The sequence below is a fragment of the Pelobates fuscus genome, chromosome 4 (genome assembly GCF_036172605.1).
Source record: "Pelobates fuscus isolate aPelFus1 chromosome 4, aPelFus1.pri, whole genome shotgun sequence".
NCBI lineage: Eukaryota > Metazoa > Chordata > Amphibia > Anura > Pelobatidae > Pelobates > Pelobates fuscus.
Genome location: NC_086320.1, coordinates 36,744,979 through 36,766,002, shown reverse-complemented (window position 1 = coordinate 36,766,002; position 21,024 = coordinate 36,744,979). Strand labels below are relative to the sequence as shown.

General features: G+C 37.8%; 1 protein-coding gene across 3 annotated transcripts in view; it reads left to right on the top strand.

The window, feature by feature from the left end:
* The window catches only part of FER1L6 (fer-1 like family member 6), a 148,494-nt gene that overhangs the window by 94,725 nt on the left and 32,745 nt on the right, over positions 1-21,024 (top strand). For all 3 annotated transcript variants that reach the window (XM_063451074.1, XM_063451076.1, XM_063451075.1), the window contains exons 20-29: positions 2,836-2,960; positions 4,927-5,061; positions 5,415-5,564; positions 8,155-8,265; positions 9,962-10,123; positions 12,599-12,788; positions 13,987-14,243; positions 14,420-14,560; positions 18,560-18,599; positions 19,899-20,029. In XM_063451074.1, coding sequence (XP_063307144.1) covers positions 2,836-2,960; positions 4,927-5,061; positions 5,415-5,564; positions 8,155-8,265; positions 9,962-10,123; positions 12,599-12,788; positions 13,987-14,243; positions 14,420-14,560; positions 18,560-18,599; positions 19,899-20,029 — 1,442 coding nt within the window. The remainder of the gene's footprint in view (positions 1-2,835; positions 2,961-4,926; positions 5,062-5,414; positions 5,565-8,154; positions 8,266-9,961; positions 10,124-12,598; positions 12,789-13,986; positions 14,244-14,419; positions 14,561-18,559; positions 18,600-19,898; positions 20,030-21,024) is intronic.

Here is a 21,024-nt window from a genome sequence, read left to right as displayed (position 1 = left end):
GAAATGAGTGAGGTGCAACAATTATTGCCAGAGGATGTAGATAACAGGGATATGTCTCAGTCGGTGTGATGATGATGATCTTGTACCCGCTGCTGCTTCCTTTGCTGAGTTGTCAGATACAAGTGAAGCGGTTGATGATGACGATGCGTCCGTGGATGTCACGTGGGTGCCCGCTAGAAGAGAAGAAGAACAGGGCCGAAAGTTCAGATGGGGAGACAGAGAGGAGGAGAAGACGAGTTGGAAGCAGGGGAAGGTCGTCGCAAGGAGCTAGTGGCACAGTCAGACAGCATGCATCGGCATCCAGGGTCAGCCAGACAGCACGCCAATCAACGCATGCTGTTGCCACCACCAGAATGCCGTCATTGTAGAGCTCAGCAGTGTGGCATTTTTTTGGTGTGTCTGCCTCTGACAACAGTTTGCGGTGTTTGCGGTGCGTTAAACGGGGAGTTTGGTCGGTCACTGTGAAGCGGGCGTAACCCTTACACTACCTGATCGATACAACATCATACCTAATGTTTTAAAGCATGTTATTCCAAACAATTTAGGAATGTTAGGTGAATTATGCCCTTTATGGATTAAAACCAGACTCTGCATCAACTATGTAATTTTCCATGGGAGTTTTGCCATGGATCCCCCTCCGGCATGCCACAGTCCAGGTGTTAGTCCCCTTGAAACAACTTTTCCATCACTATTGTGGCCAGAAAGAGTCCCTGTGGGTTTTAAAATTCACCTGCCCATTGAAGTCTATGGCGGTTCGCCCGGTTCACCCGTTCGCGAACATTTGCGGAAATTCGCGTTCGCCGTTCGCGAACGGAAAATTTTATGTTCGCGACATCTCTAATCCTGATGTCTTCAATATTGTGTGTTGTTAGTTTAAGCAGATTATGTATATGAACATCAGACCACATTTTGATGAGTAACGAATGCAGAGATCCAGAACTTTCAAGGGGTTTCCAAATGTTTTCTTATTTATCATGTTACTGTTGAATATCTCATGCATCTATAAGTTATCTTTCTCAAACAGAAGATCATATATATCTCCATTTCCACATGTAAGAGATAAAGACAGATTTTTTTTTAAACTTCCTGCATGTCATTATAGATAACAAACCAGCTCACATGTTACAGAGTAACCCTGTGCTCATTGCACTCTATGTCAACTCTATGTTTTATAGCCCTACCTAATGAGAGTGAAATGTTAGTGTTATATCACTTGTATTGGGCTTTAAGCTCTTCTGTAACTTGAAGGAAAACCATTACTCCTTACACAATTAAATAAAACATTGTTGCCCTATTTTCTTTTCAACATTATAGATTGAGCAAATGCAATTAAGATTCGTTCGGGCTCAGTTAGGACACATATTGCAAATAAGGGGGAGAAATAAAAACATTATGCTCTATTAAAAGTAACTTGTAGACTCGTGCATGTATGGAAAAAATAGTTTCATCCGAATAGTTATGCCTGAAAATAAAACTGAATCAATTGAATTTCTTCCAAATGTTATTTGCATATTTTAGTTGAGAGCAAAATGTGGACTAACTGGTTTCATATTTAACCTCTCGTTCGTTGCTGGTAAGCATGGAGCATAGCTCGCTATTGAGTAGACATTATTATTTAGTTGACATTAAGTCTCCCCGGGTTATTTTAACCCATTAAGGACACCTGATGAAAATTACCCATAATGCTGGCCTTTCACTTCTGAAGTTGTGTCATTAAGGGGATAATTTGATTCCCCCACATACTGGTTATGGGTGGGAGCTGGGGGGAAATAAGTTTACCTCTTCATTTTAATTAGCAATTTGTATTTTTAAACAAATAATGAATGAATGAATTGTGTGGATGAATTTGTTTCCTACATGCAATTTATTCTTCATTCATTTTGTTTGAATTGCAATTAGTTCACTCATGATTTGTACAAATTTATAACTTGCCCGAAAGACCACATATGTATTTGTCTAAAAAAGAATGCATAACTGGTAACTTGTACTGCTTTTTTGAGCAGCACGAATGACCATACCATTACTTGTTATCCACTTCTGATTATTAATTGCACAAATGTATTAAAGAGTCTATAAATTGCACAGCAGTTTGGTGAAACCACTAGTAAATATTAAATGTGTAATTCAGTGTTTATTATTGTTTATCGTATTTTACCGCATTCAGTTTATGAGTTATTTCTTCAATAATATGCCAACATCTTATTTTTAACACTGCACATCCGCCCATAAATAGAGTAGGATATTTAATGGTATTACAGAGGCGATGCACATTGGGCATTTTCACATTCTATTTTATTAAAACCATTTACAATATGGAACATCTGTAAGTACACTTTAAGTAGACTTTTAAAGCTGTGCTTTGCTGCTAAGAGGCCGTGTACAGAAGGTTACCAGCGGAATCGAGATCGAGAAAGAAGTTAATTCATGTATTATCTTATAATAGTTACAGTGTTATTTACCAAAGTGTAAATTATTGGAAAATAAAAGCGAATTTCAAATTATGGAACAACATTTCTCGAATTCAGCTGTTTTCAGTTCCGCTATTTTGGAATAAACTTTTAATTAACTTTGAATGCCCGGCAAGTCTTACTTTAGTGAAAATGCCTACAAGTTTGGCGAGTGCTTTTATGTAAAACCTTTTTTTTTACATCAACTGCTCAATGAGGATTCTATAGATCTTCACATATTACAAAATCACAAGTTCTGAATGTTTATCATGATATGTATATTATTAGAATTGTTTTTTTCTTTTCAAATATGGTATGTGTTTTGTTTAATGAATAAACCGGTTTGCTTGGCGTAACTGTTTCCAATGTTACTGTTTCTCTTACAAAGCAAAGAACACATTTCAGCTACGAGCTCACATGTATCAAGCGAGAGGGCTGATTGCAGCAGACAATACAGGGCTTTCTGATCCATTTGCAAAAGTGACGTTTGTTTCTCACTGCCAAACCACAAAGGTAAACATGAACTGGTAAATAAAGCTATAACATGTCAAAATATGTTAGCTAGAGGCAATACATATATTGTGTCGGAAGCCCATGTAATACATTAGAAAAATGTTTAACTTACAGTCTTAGATTACTCTGGTGGTATATTCCTTAAACAATAAATTAGGGGGAGTATATTCCTTTTCGTAGGGTGAGTATATTCCTAAGTTTGAGATTTATTTATCGATTTTTTTTTTTTTGCCATCTCATTTTTTTAACATAAATTATATAAACTGGTTAGCATATATAATGATCAGACCATACATTTGCATTTCAAAGGCCAATGCATGCTGATGTTGTAGCCTGCCCATATTACCTGCTATGTTCCAAGAGCCATTGACTGAGCTACTTTTTGGCAGCACTGTGCACGTTGAGCCAATTTGGCTATGTTTTCTTTGAAAGAAATAAAGAGGGGGTTTATTTACGGTAGATAGAATTGCTAAACATTATGGAATAAACACAGCCAACTGGTACTGTCTAATACCATTATTGTCAAGACAATTCATTTTGCTTTATATTTTGCCACTTAGTGATGCTATGTATTAAAAGAGAGAAAAGAGACCTAAGTCCCTATTAGGAGAGTAATGAAATGGAGGGGTCCCTACCTTTAATAAATCTAAAGTAATAAGTAAAAAAGAGACAGGAGGGGACCAAACAGGGATAATAGGAACCAGTCTAGACCATTATTATGTGGTGAGTGAAAATAGGTAGATGATAATGGGAGGGGGAGGGGATGGAAGCCAGAGAGGTAAGGGAGACAATTCTCCTTGGGATAACCAATACTCCAATGGCTCACCTAGGGTCCCGAATCCCCACACCTAAAGAGGGCACACGCCCTGTATATCTCAGCACTGTAGAGAAAATCAAAAGTGTCTACCTAAAAACTCAATATCCTATCCAACTACACAGCTGAAGATCGGGATCTCGTGACCTGGTCCTATACGAAAGGGGGGAGGAGGTTAACCAGGGGTAGAGGGAGAGGAAACCGGAGGAAACATAGAAGGATTCCCTTCCTTGGAGGGGTCCCAGTAATCCACCCAGAGTCCAAAGTATCCCAGTAGTACACACTTAGAGAGCACACTGAACCTTGCCCTGTATACCTCAGCACTCTGGATAATCCAAGAGTGCCTACCTTTAACCCTGATGCCCTTCCTGTCTTAGTAGCAACGAACAAACACTTAGTGAAATCACTCCATAGTGCTACCTAAATCAATAGTGCTACCTAAGGTGAAAAAAAGAAAATTAATTAAATTAAAATTCTATCTCGACGCGCGTTTCGGCGTTCTAACACGCCGTCGTCAGGAGTAATAAGGCTATGTATTGTATTTATAAAGATTGTGAAAACATCCATCTATCATACCTAGGTTTTATCATGTGCACATCGTTTATACATGGTAAACTTGATCCATATATTTTCTAATGTTTGCATTTTGTTTAAATGTCATGTTAAACATATTTTAAAATAAAATTAGAAGTAGACTATATGAAAAATCTTAAATGGTTTCTATAAAGCTAATAACATATCCTCTACTACCCATTTAAAGATTGCCAGACTACCACTCCTCTCCAAAAAAGCACAAGAATAGGTCTCTGAGAAGGGCAAAGCTCTTTGATGCTTATATTTGGCTTCCTTTCCAGCAGATCAGCTCATCAATGGTCACTTTATTCATTTTGTCCAGTCTCGTACATTTGGGAGACTTGACTTATTCACATGCATGCGCAAGTCACTCCTAATCTTGCTCGTTCAAAGAACCAGAGGAAGGTTTTCTTGCTTAATAAGCACACCCAACTATCAATCTTTGTATTCATTTTTATGACGCATACATTTTCAAGTCTGCAAAGTGGAGCTTTTGTGGATAGTAAATTTACTCTGTTGTTTGTTCTTTCCTGCCGTGTTGTTTACTGAAAAGTGTTGTTTTTTTTCTGTTTTCTGTAGATTATTAACCAGACACTATCCCCCACCTGGAACCAGATGCTGCTCTTTAACAATATCACCCTGTACGGGGAACTAAAGGATATAGCAGATGAGCCCCCAAATATTGTCATAGAGTTTTATGATGATGATGCTTTGGTAAGGAACTGACTAACAACTCATTCTAGTTCGTGGGTTGACAAGGTGGACCACTAAAACCATGTGCTGCCCCCAGTCACGTCTCATGTAGTCACAATTGCTTTCCCGTACTCCTGGCTACAGGCATATTGATAGATTGGTGGCTACAGAAATCCATATTTGAGAAAAGTTATTGTAAACTAGCATTTCTCTGCCTGTGGAATATGTTTTTTTCCCCAAGGGCCATACTGCTTAATTTCAGCATATTTGGGAAAAAAAGCAATGCCACTTATATATACTTGTAAAAATAATGTATATTTATGTTACTCTAATATTGACTTCCAAACTAAGAACATTTTTGAAATCCCCTCTAGGGCAAACCCGAGTATATTGGATCCACAGTTGCACCTCCAACAGTGACTCTAGCTAACATGCCCTACACTCCAGCAAAACTTGCCTACTATCCTATTTTCTCTGGAAATGTATCTGGAGGGGACCTTCTTGGTGCATTTGAATTATTGCAGGTAAGTGACTGCATAGACAATAGCACACAGAACTTGTTGGAATACAATTTCTAAACATTGTCACCATGAAGGGAGTTAAAGACTGTGTAGAGAAGTGGTTTTGTAACTCAGTCCTAAATTTATACAAATGGCTCACACTAAGCAATATCCCCAATAGATGTCCTGGACTGTTGGTGTACCTCATGCATACCTGCTATGTGTCCCTATTAACGAGAGACAGTCCCTATTTAGGACCTACAGTTGTGCTCAAAAGTTTGCATACCCTGGCAGAAATTGTGAAATTGTGGCATTGATTTTGAAAATATGACTGATCATGCAAAAAAAAAAAAAATGGCTTTTGTTGAAAGATCGTGATCAAATGAAGCCATTTATTTTCACATAGTTGTTTGGCTCCTTTTAAAATCACAATGATAACAGAAATCACCCAAATGGCCCTGATCAATAGTTTACATACCCTTGAATGTTTGGCCTTGTAGCAGACACACAAGGTAACACACACAGGTTAAAATGGTAATTAAAGGTTAATTTCCCACACCTGTGGCTTTTTAAATTGCAATTAGTGTCTGTGTCTAAGTAGTCAATAGGTTTGTTAGCTCTCCCATGGATGCACTGAGCAGACTAGATACTGAGCCGTGGTGATCAAAAAAGTACTGTCAAAAGACCTGCGCAACAAGGTAATAGAACTTTATAAAGATGGAAAAGGATATGAAAAGATATCCAAAGCCTTGAAAATGCCAGTCAGTATTGTTTAATCACTTATTAAAAAGTGGAAAATTCGGGCATCTCTTAATACCAAGCCAAGGTCAGGTAGACCAAGAAAGATTTCAGCCACAACCACCAAAAGGATTGTTCTGGATACAAAGAAAAACCCACAGGTAACCTCAGGATAAACACAGGCTGCTCTGAGAAAATGAAGGTGTGGTTGTTTCAAGAAGCACAATACGACGATACTTGAACAAAATTGAGCTGCCAGAAAGAAGCCTTTACTGCGACAATGCCACAAAAAAAGCTTGATTACAATATGCCCGACAACAGCTTCTGGAACACTGTAAATTGGAGCTTTATGGTCACAACCATAAGCACTATGTTTGAAGAGGAGTCAACGAGGCCTACAGTGAAAAGAATACCATCCCCACAGTGAAGCATGGTGGTGGCTCACTGATGTTTTGGGGGGGGGGGGTGAGCTCTAAATTCAAGGGGAATCTTGTGAAAATTGACGGAAATATGAATGCAGCATATTATAAGAAAATACTGGCAGCAATTTGCATTCTTCTGCACGAAGGCTGCGTTTGGGAGGCTCTTGGACTTTCCAGCATGGCAATGACCCTAAGCACAAGGCCAAGTTGACCCTTCATTGTTTATAGCAGAAAAAGGTGAGGGTTCTGGAGTGGCCATCACAGTCTGCTGACCTTAATATCATCAAGCCACTCCGGGGAGATCTCAAACGTGCGGTTTATGCAAGACGACCAAAGACTTTGCATGACCCGGAGGTATTTTGCCAAGACGAATGGGCATCTTTACCACCTGCAAGAATTATGGGCCTCATAGAGAACTATTACAAAAGACTGTACGCTGTCATTGATGCTAAAGGGGGCTAATGGTTGTGCTATTCTGTTATAACTTACAGTTGAATATGAATCCCATAAGAAATAAAAGAAATGTGTTTTGCCTGCTCACTCATGTTTTCTTTAAAAATGGTGCACATATTACCAATTCTTCAAGGGTATGCAAACTTTTGAGCACAACTGTAAATCTCTCTATCAGTTTTTTTGTGGCTTTTTTTTCTAGGAGCTCTGTGTTGTTGGTGTGTTTGAGTTCATAACAGAGCTCCACTGCAATAATACTCCTATAATAAGTGTGTTTAGAAATCAGTCTGTGTAAATAAAAAAAAAAAATGTTTTTATTCTAAATTATATTTTAGTTGCATGAATTTTTATTAATAATTCTCCAAAAATATCTTAGGACAGCCCCACTCCTGACCACACCTCTAAAATTATAGTGTACCTCTTTGTCTACTTGAAGAGTTGGGAGGTATGTATTGGGTTTGGAACCCCTGGTCTAGACAGAGAACATCGTGGCGCACTCACCAAAAGATTATTTAAAGTGATACACAGCATTCTAAATTGTAGAAACCTGCATCACCTTTAAAGGATTTTCTACAGATAAGAACAAACAATACCAGCCAAGAAGGAAAGGTGGTAAAGCATATTGCACAAAGAATTTATGGAGCTATAAAACCTGCTGGGTGCATTTAACTGCGCAAGTAAAAAGTTTGCAAGACAGTGGGGGAAAAAAGTCAAAAGTAAAAAAACATCTGCAGTCATTGAAACATCTTCATTGTTTGTTTGCAAATATAACAACACTAACTATAAAGTATTAGCATTATTTAGAGCTGGTCAGCTCTGTCATACGTTGAGGATCATAGAACCTTTTCTGGTTAAATACTTCTGTCATTATTTAAACATAAAGCTGCGATATCAGAAAAGAGGAAATATGCCAAATCTGAGTTTTTTTTCGGGTTTTATTTATTTAATTTTTTTGCTGAAACCATGTATCTGTAATACAAATTCCTACTCTTTAACCATTTCAGATACCGGAGACTGGAGAACAGAGTCTTCCTCCAATCGAGGCCCCTGATCCCAGTCAGTGCTACTCTGTCCCAGCAGATATCCGGCCAGTCCTGAGTAAATTTAAAATAGAGGTAAGTGCATTACACACCTGGTTCTACCGTCAAATTGCAGACAGTTCCACTAGTGATCACACCTAATGATTTAATCACCGAACGCAGTATCATAGTGAATTAAAAACCGAACTGCAAAATTGGGACTATAGCTGACTTGGAGATTTTTTTCCTAATTAGCTATTATTGCAATTTGGTATTCAATTCACTATAAGTTAGAGTTTGATTAATTAGTATTTCAGTAGTTAACGGTGTAATGCCACAATTTGGCCTTGCATCCAAAGTCACAGCAAGATTAATAGACCATTCCCTCTTTGGAAGTGCAAATACGGACATTGAATCACTCCTTTTTTATTTGTCCTATAATAAAATAGAGCAGTCGTGTCAGGAATTAGGAATATTAGGCCTATCCCTTTTGCGCACACAGTACACGCAGGGGTTTTCTAATGGGTTTCCTAACGTCACCGTTGAATCGCAGTTACGCTTAGAAAATTGACATCAGTGATTTGCTCTCTTCAACAAAAAGACACATCATGATTTCACTTGTGTTCCCAGTTCTGGGGTAATTAGTATTGATTCTACTTAGTATTGCACAGATCGGAGCAGTGTTAGCGTTTGTTAATGTGACCCTCTGTTAACTACATGTGTGGATGGCAAGAGACACTCTGCAAATTCTAAAATGTATCCTCTACATTGAGAAATGAACATCAAATGTTTAGATTAAGGGATTTATTTACTAAAGAGTAAATTGTAAAGAATTGAAAAACAATTTGCCTTTATAGATGAACTAGGATTATAGTTGAGTTAAATCTTTTTTAAAGCAATTACTTTGGCCTAAATGTTGCAAATTTGGTTTTTATTTCAACACTCTTTTTGTTTGCTTGCTATCCTTAAAGGACCACTATAGGCACCCAGACCACTTCAGCTCAATGAAGTGGTCTGGGTGCCAGGTCCATATAGAATTAACCCTTTCTGCTCTAAACATAGCAGTTTCAGAGAAACTGCTATGTTCACTTTAGGGTTAATCCAGCCTCTAGTGGCTGTCTCATTGACAGCCGCTAGAGGCGCTTCCGCGCTTCTCACTGTAACTTTAGGGTTAATCCAGCCTCTAGTGGCTGTCTCATTGACAGCCGCTAGAGGCGCTTCCGCGCTTCTCACTGTGATTTTCACAGTGAGAAGACGCCAGCGTCCATAGGAAAGCATTGAGAATGCTTTCCTATGAGACTGGCTGAATGCGCGCGCGGCTCCTGCCGCGGATGCGCATTCAGACGATGACGGGAAAGGAGGAGGAGAGTCTCCAGCACCGAGGGAGGAAAGGTAAGTGTATAACCCCTTCCTCTCCATCCAGCCCGGCGGGAGTGGGACCCTGAGGGTGGGGGCACCCTCAGGGCACTATAGTGCCAGGAAAACGAGTATGTTTTCCTGGCACTATAGTGGTTCTTTGATAGAAAACTTATATGATAATTGATTCTGAAACTTAACCATGTGTTGCCCAAACATTTCTTCCACAACTTCCACAATGCTGAGTACAAACAATACAGCTTAAAGGAGCAATCTAATAATAGGAATATAAACATGCATTGCTAATGTCTTTATTGATTATTGCTCCCCCTCCCCCGAAATATTAACAATGCTCCTACCCTGGCTGTGATCAATATTGAATAATTAATTATGTTAAGTATTAGAAATGTATGCATTCTGATTTCCCATTTTTTAGGTTTTGTTCTGGGGACTCAGAGAGCTGAAGCGAGTGCAGCTACTGTCTGTCGATCGGCCCCAGGTTATGATAGAATGTGCTGGGAAAGGAGTCAAATCATGTGTCATCCAGAGCTACAAGCGGAATCCTAACTTCAGTGTAATTGGAGACTGGTTTGAGGTGGTAAGTAGAGTAATATGACTTTTCATGGTTTCTAGGGAAGGGAACAGATCAGGATCGAAGGCCTCTATGAAAGCCTGATATTTCAGAAGGCCATAACTAAAACACATCCTTTGTGGATTAGAACTGATATCATGTAATCTGTGCTTTTTTGCATATTTTTGGATCTGTAGCAGAAACTGAAGTGAGCAAGACTAAACTTAATAAATGCATGTAGGCCCAGACTGGCCGTTGGGAAAACCGGGAAAATGCCCTGTGGTCAGCGATGGTCATTTGCTGAAGCCGACAGGAGAGATCAAAGGATCTAGCATGTCAGCACGTTCAAAGCCACACTTGCTGTCTGCCTTCACGGGCTGGTGGGTCACTGGCCCCATGTCACTTTGTAGCAGAGAGGAGTAACCGACAGGTTGAATATTCCTCTCGCAAGCGTTAAGTGTTGCCGCAGTTACCATGGTAACTCACTAACACAGCTCGCAAGAGGAGTTTATTTAGCCTGCAGGCCAGAGTTACCCAATGCTGCCAGACAAGAAAAAAGGAGGGGGTATATAAATAAAGCACAATTCCACCCCCAAAAAGTTGTCGGATCGCTAAGACTCTTTTAGTGGTTGCTAAGGTTATTACACAGTGCTGGATAGTCCCTAAAAGTAACCTATGGCACCACCTGCTGTATTAGTGGGTTGTGTGCTACCTATATCAATTTCTGATCAACTTAAACGTTTCTCTTCATCCACTAACAATGTCCATGATTTGTACCAATGATTGGCAGGGAGCAATATGAATATTTCTTTTTTTTATTGGTTTCAATCAGATTAATTTGGTAGCCAATAAAAATATAATGATAGAAATATCTTGAAATATCTTGAAAATGGGTATTATACTTAGCATAGAAAATATTGGATTCAGCGATTCAGTGCCATTTATCAAGAACTTCATTCTTGACAGATAGCCTTGAAAATATCGACAGCAAAAAACTTCCCATTGGCAGCTCTATATTGAATTAGTGGTTTTATGTCATTATTTTTTTCCAATGTGGTCTTTTTTTGATTCACAAACTTGTGACAGTACTACATTGCAGTACCTGTATTGTATACTGTTTGAATCTTTGGGTATATTGCCTGTATGCAACTGTGCAAACGCATGTAGGCTAAAAAAATAATAACGATAGAATTGCTTAGGGTTAAGAAGAGGTTAAGGTTAGATATGGGTTAATGTCGAACTTCGATCCCATGGGGTATTTAGTGTTAAAAGGATTAAAAGCTTGAGAGGGGTTATACTTTTGATCTGAGGAGTGTTTACAAGTTTTTGCTTTAACATTAGAGTGCAGTTACATTTTGCATTAGAATACATGGTGTGTTTAATGTGTAAGAGGAGTTAAACCAAGGATCACGGTAAATGGATTTTCTTTTCAAATTTTAGGCTGTGAGTGCTTAAATTTTGGACAAAGGGAAATGTTTGTTTAGGTTTTTGGAGGGATTACATTTAGGGTTAGGGAAAAAAGAGTATTTAGGGCACAAGCATGTGGAATGTAAATGGTTATGATTGATAGTAGAGCTGCAGGAGCTGTTGTACAGTGTGCATCACTCAATGCTGTCCTGCTCCTCCTGCAAGGCATTTCCTGTGTGAGAGGCTGTAGGTGACAGGAAGTGATCCCTTCCACTTCCTGTCCAGCCTCACACACAGACACTGGGAGGTGCTGGGACAGCACTGAGTTTCACACCCTTCACACCCTCTGTAACTGCAGGTGTCTAATCTGCCTAATGTGAAATCTGTCCTTGGAAACAAACAGAGTTATAAGATACGTCTCAAAGTTTAGGCAAATTTGAATTTTTAAACGGCGATAGAAAAAGTTGATCTGATAAAATTCTTTTACGGCGCGATAGTGACAGCTTGGCTATTATTTTGCCATTCAGACAGACTTTGCTAAAAAAAATTCTATGTTTAGTGAATAACCTCGAGAAACATTGTTTCCGTTTCTCCCTAACTCTCTCTGCTCTCTCTCTGCTGAATGACAGTGCAAAGACTGTTTGACAGAGAATGGAGAGATGGAGAAATGTAGTTCCAGGACACTGCTCTGGGAACATTTAATTTTATTTCTCAAACACCACAAACCCATATTTGTATAATTGTATAATTGTAAATATAGGGTAAACATAATATTGAAATCTTAGGACATGACAGTTTTCCTTTAACGCAAAAGGTGAGATTTTTCAATGTGTGGGGTTCTAAAACTGAATGCAAAATTGCCCGAGTGGATAATGTACGCAAAAATGCACCTGCTGATTCGATTCGATTTCTCCGCTGTTCCCACTTTGCACTATTCTTCAGATCTTTAATAACTTCCCCAAACGTGCTGGAAGGCATCATTAACAGGTATAAATCTCTGTTTTACACCAATCCCTATGTAGCCTTTATTATTGAAACTCGTGTAAACATAAACAAATGTCAATATCACTTTAAAAATGCGTCTTTTCTTGCTAGGAATTGCCTGAGAATGAGGTTTTACATCCTCCTCTGAGCATTTGTGTTGTGGACTGGAGAGCCTTTGGACGCAGCACATTGGTGGGAACACATATGATCAATTGCTTAAAGCAGTTTTTGTATAAACCGACTGTTCCTGACACTCCAGCACTTTTACCACCAGAGGAAGGGGGGGCTCTTGAAGACGCTGGTAAGTTTTTTGTTTTTTAATTTAGGAAAACTTGACGATGTACCATAACATTATTTAATAAGCAGAATATTATAAACTTAAGAATAAAAATGTAACCTAATCTACCGTAATAAAGAAGGAAACAAAAAACTAAAAAATTTCAACAATATGATCATCGTGAACATTTATTCAGAGTTAACTGTCCTTTTCCTTTTCTGTCATAGTCCATAGCAGCACTGAGTAAAGATTTAATTTGTTGATAATTTGTGTGAGGGCTCAGTAACGAGCTATAGATATTGCTATAATGGGCAGTCGTTCCCACCTTGATTTATCTAAATGTAATGCGCCTGACTCCTATGTCTTGCTTATTTTATAGGTTTTTTTTGTATATTCAGAAGAGAAAGTTGTTGCTTAGAACCTATGCGACAAAGTTTACTAGTCTAATGAATTCTAAGGAACATGTGGATAGATTACAGTCAAAAATAGAACTTAACTCTACTAAGTGAGTAGTAGCTCCTCTATAGACAACTATGAGGGTTTTTTTTTTTTAAGGCCTGAAATATGTTTATTTCTTATTATAGAGTAGTAGTTCTTAACCCCCAAAAATGGGTTGCCTTGTTACTTTACTGGGAATTATATATATATATATATTTATTTTTGTTCAGGGCAAACAGGCTGTATGGAGAGATAATGAGCAGGTTAGGAATAGCATCGTATAGAAAGGGAAAAGTCGGTTGTGATGTACCGGAACTGATGACTTAGTAGGCCTGTAGATAAAAGAAGTCCCACCAATAAAGGAGTAATGCGGGGTATATAGAGTGAATAAAGGGAGTGGATGGAGGGGTAGAGAAATAGGTAGATAAAGCATTAATATATATATATATGTGTGTGTGTGTGTGTGTGTGTATATTTGGGCACAGGCACTCACAACTATCCCAGAGTTATCAATTAAAGAATCGGTTGCCAAGATAACACCATATCATTATTGGATTACTGAAAAAAGTTAAAAAAAAAATCAAAATGTAATTATTAAACATATTTAAAAATCTATTTGCAGCATTAGTTATGCGATGCATGTAAGTAAAGAATCTTGACATGCAAATGCAAGTAGTGCTAATTATAAATACTATATTTTGAAAGAGTACATGTTGTTTCTATCTCCTTATGGAAAAATGTAGCACCTGATAAACTGAAAGTGTCTCTGTTAATTTGACTACAGGTGTGGCTCAGTATGACACACCTGAGTCTGGAGAAACAACGGACCACATCTACGTAGACGTTGACTCCTCTGCAATCCAAGGTGACAAACCAGCAGCAGGTCCATCTCAGGAACCTGCTTTAAGCCCTTCTCCTGAACCTATTCCCAGCCTGTCTCCAAGTCCAGATCAAGATGAGGCTTCAGCTGACACATTGTTGAGCACCAAAACCTCAACAGCAACATTCAAATCTCCTTTGAAGAGAGATTTTAAACAACAGGTGAGCACCACGGCATACTAATTTTTAATTATGACCCGTGGAACCATTTAACAGTTTAAAATGTCTGTCTTAGTATAATAGAATTGTATTTCTTCTTGAAGTCTATTTCTCTTTGTCTTGTGAATATTGTTATAGATTCTAATCAATATCAATCTGTTGCACATATTGCAAAACAGGCCCTTTCAAAACAGGCCCTGGTGAGAGGTGGCACGAGACGATCCACAAAGAGGAAGAAGAGAACCATAGCGGATGAATCTGCTGAAAATGTTATCGACTGGTGGTCAAAATATTATGCATCCCTGGAAAAAATGCAAAAGGTAAACCTTTTTCTCCAAAACTTTTTTGTCCATCCTTTGCAAGATAAGCACAGTTCTACCAGCGCTCCTGTACTCTGACTGAGTACATCCGTTAAGTCGGCTTCCTCGAGCTAGCAAGGAAATTCGGTGCACTTCTGACCCAGTAACTAAAGCTTGAGATACCTCTTCCCTGTATCAGGCAGCCGTGGTTATAACTCCCTCCAGTGGTTATATTTTCCTGCAGTGGTTATATATCCCTGCAGTGGTTATATCTCCCTGCAGTGTTTACAGCTCTCTGCAGTGGTTATAGCTCTGGAGACCCTTTCTCCTGTAAAGCAGTGATTATAGGTTTTCCACACACATTAGTTGAGACTGAATATAGGTGAGTAGAATGCATCTACTAGCAACACAGCTATTTATATACAAAAATGGGGATTACAACTCCAGGGGGTCTTCCGTGCAATGCAATGGCCCTTACAATAGTCCACCCTGGTGCCACTCTGTCTGGAGTCTTGATTGCATCATTCCCAGCTAACACGATAGACTCCCGGTTGCACCTTTCCAAACTTAGAGGCAAGATGTACAAAATTACCCCCTTTACATAGTGACAATAGCCCTTTGTTTGTCTATGTTGGAATTCGGATTAAGCCGGTCCAAATCAGGCCAAAATATAGATCTGTGTTAATGTGTCTCTCTGTTACCAGGGTTTCAAACTGAAGGCATTCTATAGAATGTAAGCTCGTTTGAGCAGGGTCCTCTTCAACCTATTGTTCCTGTAAGTTTATTTGTAACTGTCCTATTTATAGTTAAATCCCCCTCTCATAATATTGTAAAGCGCTACGGAATCTGTTGGCGCTATATAAATGGCAATAATAAATAAATAAATAAATAAGGCTTTCAGCTGTTATAATACAGCTCATCTTATCCTCTTCCATCAGTAGTTGGTTAGATAATTAAGAGTTGGAATCAACAAGTACCTGGGTTTCCCCAATGGGGCATATTTGGTCTAATGTGTGCAGGAGCTGAGGTTATACCTTCTAATGGTACTTATTTCTCAAGCACAACTCCCTTGTAATCCATCTGCCCAGGATGTACATCAATCAGCATTTATGATTCTATACTCTTTCAGGCATCTCTTTAGATGAATGACTGGCAACAGTGCTGTTAGGGCCTGTTTTATGCTCGTTTACAAATCCCTGCTGCTTTCTGTACATTGGGAATCCTTTACAAAAAGCAATTATGTGGGTCTATAAAATCAAACCAAATTGCCTACAAGTATCTAGTGATTTCTCCCTTTAATATCATGATTTCTCCCAGTAGGACCTTAAATGAACAGCATTGCTATCAACTACCATTTGAGGAGACAAGTTCTAGACAAATCACAACTAACCCTCTACATCTTTGTATTACATTGTTACAGAGACATGACAGTCCCACCTTATACCGAGACTGACAATTTTTATCTCTGAAAGCAAAGCAGTAAATGTTATAACTTTAAACTATACAAATAGAACTACATTATTTAGAAATATATTTGAAAAAAAATGGTTCCCAAATAACGTTAATATCCATGAAAAATGCCCAGTCATTTTTTGATTAAATAAAATCAAATGATAGAGAGAACAGAGAGAAAACAATGCTAGAAGACTCCATCTATCTTATTTTAATGTTTAATTAGTTCATCTGTGGTGAATGATAGTGATGTTGCAGTAATTAGATTTCACACTGGGACACATTACTCCAGCCATTTATAAAATGTACTTATAATGAAAAGTTATTTTCCAAAGCCAGCTGCCTAATATGATTCCTGTACGGTATTTAAAGAATAATCACTGTGAATTGCTTTGTACATTCTGTTCAAACTTGGAAACAATAGTATAGAAAGCCACGGAGGTCTGATTAATAAACGCAGATTTCCGAGTGTAATATCTTATTGGAGTTGTATTTCACAACCAGATTCAATTAGACATGATAAATGCATTGTTTCTTATTACCTTCATGTTTCCGATGTCCTTGGGTATCTGCTGTAAGAGGCTGCTAATACCAACAGCTTGTAGACACTGGCAGCTAGAAATTACCAACAAGTTTCCATCCTTAACCCTTGTCTTTTATGTTGTCTTGATAATAATGTCTACTGCAACATTTACCGATTACCATAAAACAATTACCGCAACGCTAACAGGCCAAAGTTCTAATGAATCTATTCTGCAATGCTACAGCAAGGAAAGTAAAACAGAAATAAAATATAATTGGCTATAATATTTACCTGTATAGGCTCGATGAGTGGCTGTTACCTCATTCTTCAACCCAAAGGCAGTTGAGTCGAGAGTAAAAAAATCTGGGGGCCCAATAGATTATCTCTTCTGCCCTTTATTAATTATTGGCCTGATAGGGCTAAGGAGATACCTAGTCTCTTGAGCCATTAGTTAGCCCTTATTAAATAGATTCTACCTTCCACCTTTACAATAATTTAAAAAAATATATATATATTTGAAAATGTATTCTTTCCATATCTTCTTTTATCAGTCCCCAAAAAGCTAAAATAAAAATGAATCATATTCAGAATGGTTTAAAATAAAAATGACAAAAAAAAAACGAAAAACATCCAACAAAATCAAAAACACAACACCAAAAAACGAATCCACGTAAAGCTTTTGAGGGCTCGACACTGACCGAGCATTCATGATGGGAAAAGGTTTTACAAAATCTTCCCACGTGTTCTATCCTTAGTCAGAGTAATTAAGCAACATGAGTCCTAGAGGGTTCTGGGAGCCCAGAGCTATTTATTTTATTCCCGTTTCTACCAATGGGGTAAATTATATCGTAGGGGCCACTCGCTGGGCTCTTACCTGATATTATTGGGGTACGGGGATTCCAAAATGTTATTGTGTATTTACTTTGTGTATTGATAGAGAGAGTCAATCTGCTCTGTGTAAGCTGATCAGCTCATCCTTTAGAAGAAATGGTAGGTGTACAGTTGTAAAGTTGATTTTGTTTGTGTTGCTACTAGGCAGAGATAGCTTCTACATTCAGAGAAATATTGTCTGCCACTAGAACTTAGTGGTAACTAACTGTTAATTGCTCCCATTATACTTTATGTGAACCGTTAACTGTAATATCAACCAGTAATTCCAAGTTGATAATGGTCAGATTTTGCCGTTGAGTAGGACATTATATTCTCTAAGTAAAACATCAGCTTTAGTACTGACCTCTTAACATTGGGAGATATGCAGATATGGACGGTTGGTAAATCCAACCAACAACACAGGAAATGAACACAGAGTCTCTGGTAGATTTTGGGATACTAAAGTGATCCACTAATAACAATGACTTAGTAGACATAGCTGGATAGGTACTTTATAAAGGAGCAGTTTCAGAGACTTTTTAAGGCAAAAACCTTTGCATAGCCATTGTAAGAAAATATTACCCACCTCGATTGTAGAAATTTATTTCACTGAAATTAATATGTCAAAGCTTTATCAGTAACACGTATGCTAGTACATTCATTTCATTAATAAAAGAAGAGTGTGTGTCCTTTTTTCATTTTATAAAAGTGCTGATATCAATAGAAAATGAGTTTTGAGTTTGTAAACAGATAGACTTGCAGTTTGGAGGGTTTATTCAGACTTACTATGTATGTGTAAATAACTGGAATATTATATGTATTGATCCCCTGATTATCGCAATAAAATCCTAATGCAGACCCAATGAAAGGATTATCATTATCCCCAATTAAATCCGAAAGGAAATTACGTAAAAGATGCCAAAAGAAGAAGAAGAAGGACACTATCAATATCATTAAATCTGTAGAGAGAAAGAAGGAAATGAGATCAGGGCTGTTTTGTCCTGATATGTTTATCGTTCACTGACATCCGTTTATTGGGGATTAGGGACTAGCGGTAGTGACTGTATCCTGTTGAGTTTCTGGACTGCACATTGCTATGTTTTCATACTCTGCTGGCTACCCCTACAGCCCCTACAGCCCAATTCTTACTTTGTATCTTCTTTTGTATAATTTAGGAAAAGGCAAAAGCTGAAGGATTGGAGCCAGTTGATGACAGTAAGTATCATCTTTGCATTGCGCTGTCAATGTCAAACTCACTATATATCACACGGCCATGTATTTATTATCATGTCATTGCATGCCAGCAGAACAGGTAATCAAGCTATTATTAGACATTTCTTCAAAATATTTAAATATATAAAATAGCCAAGTTTTACGAAATTCAGATGTTGCATGAAATGGAATGAAACAGATTTGGAACAGTTTATTTTTTCTCTCTAGAATTATCCTTTAGTTTAGACCACCCATGTTCCCCTCCATCCTTACCAGTTCCTCAATCTCTTCTGAGAAAAGGAATCTTCACGCTGTGATACATCACCTTGGACAATGGGGACATCAATGTTTGCTGAGTCTCCTACATGGATTTTTTTTAAAATGTATTATGTTTTTGTCGTTTTGTTTTCTCACCACCTATGAAGCTTGGATTTATCCGTTGGTTAGAGCAGTGGTATCGTCACTGCCTTAGAACTGGAAAACCTAAGTTTGAATCCCAGTCAGACCACCTCACCAGCACGTGACCCTGGGCAAGACACCTAACGATGTATATCTACCACCCTCAAATCATCCTAGATTGGAAGCTCATCTGTGCAGGGACTTCTTTACATCTAATATCCCCTTTTCGATATTTGTAAAGCTCTGCAGAATATGTATTGGTGCTATATAAAATTCTAATGATAACTTTGCTGAGCACATTTGAGTTATAGTTATCCCATTATTTAACCTTCAGAGCTTCCATTGGGTTTTTGTTTTTTGGCTAGTACACTCCAAACCTGGCCATTACATTTTGGTGGATGACCGTCTTTTATAATGATGAATATATTTGGTTTTCTGGGTAATTTTAACTGTTTGGTATTTTTTTTTTTTTTACAACTCAGCTATAATTGTTGCTTTTCCATAAAATGTTTATAGATTTATTTTGATAGCTGCTTGGACTGCAAGATGTTCTTTGTTTAGAAATACCTTATAACACTGTGGGGCCTTGTGAAAGCAGGTGCATTTGTTTATTATAATATTATAACCATGGAAATAATACAATATATTACATGATAATTAATTTTGTGTCACAATAGAAACAAAACAAAATATTTTTCACCTTGAAAGCCTTCGGTATGCCATGTAAATCTAATGGTAAAATAAAACCCAATAAAATCAATTTTAATGCTAGGTTTTAAAACTACAAAATGTAGCAATGTGCCCGGAGTGGATACCTTTGCAAGATACTGTGTATATGTATTCATAAATGCTATAAGTTAGAAGCTGACGAAAGATACCTGCAATTCATTTGGCTATTCGCAGCTGCTAAGACAAAGGAACATGTTGCCTTACAAATTGAAGACGATCGTGACAAAAAGAAAAAAGATGTCAAAAAAGGACAGGAAGTGGTTAAAGTAAAGAAAGAGGAAGGACCAAAACTTGCAACGTTGCAGGTGGGAAATTTAGTTATTCTTTTGGAGTATGTGCTCTGCTGCTACAGGTTATAACTCTTACCATGCTCTACAAAATTCTGTGATCATCGAGCAACATGTTATGTACGTGTTTGGGTTCTAGAGTTTACGATAGTGTCATGATGCCTATAACGTAACATGAACCATAAAGTAATAGAAGCAGAATTGCTACGGGGCTCCGAGTCATTACAGCGTTAATGTATACAATAAAACCAATCTGATTTCTGTGCTAGCAGAACGGCTGGAAAATGTGTAAATCAGGAGTAAAATCACAGGCAAAGCTTAATTAAACTGTATTTTCCCATTTCCTTTAATGTGTTGTATCAAAACACAATTACTAGTAAAGATGGCTGGAAAAAACTGGCCTTAGATATACTGACACCTACTGGTTAAATACTGAAACACACCCGATGCTTGTTATAAAAGCTCCTACCCGTTGCAACTACTTACCTTCAAACAACTACTTGACTTCCATGTGAATATAGTGCACTGCATTTGGGAAGCCAAGAAGTCCAAAACTTTTTTTTCCCCCTCTGTGGAGGTAATGGGAGTTTGAGTAAGAATAACCAATCAGTTGTGAGTTTGGTGGTCTCTAAGTGAGTGTTATTTGTCAAAAGATAAAATAAATGTTTATTTGAGGTCACTTTTGTAGATATCACGTCTTATTAAATCTTATATAATGCTGGGATACTGACAATTCTAAAGTGTCTTGATAAAAAAGTCCATTATGTTTTATAACATAGCCACATGCAATACTGCCACGCTACATTAAATTAGAGATATGGGCTTGTTTAATGTATTATTTTACGTGAGCATCAAATGTATCATTTGGGCTTTGAATTTCTTTAGGCTAACCCTATCTTGAAATTTCAAGAGTTTTATATACTTTGAAATATATGGTATATGTTGTTCTTTTGGTTTTAGTTGTTATTTTTGACTTATTTCATAAAGTAAGCAATTCCACTTACAATTCTTTT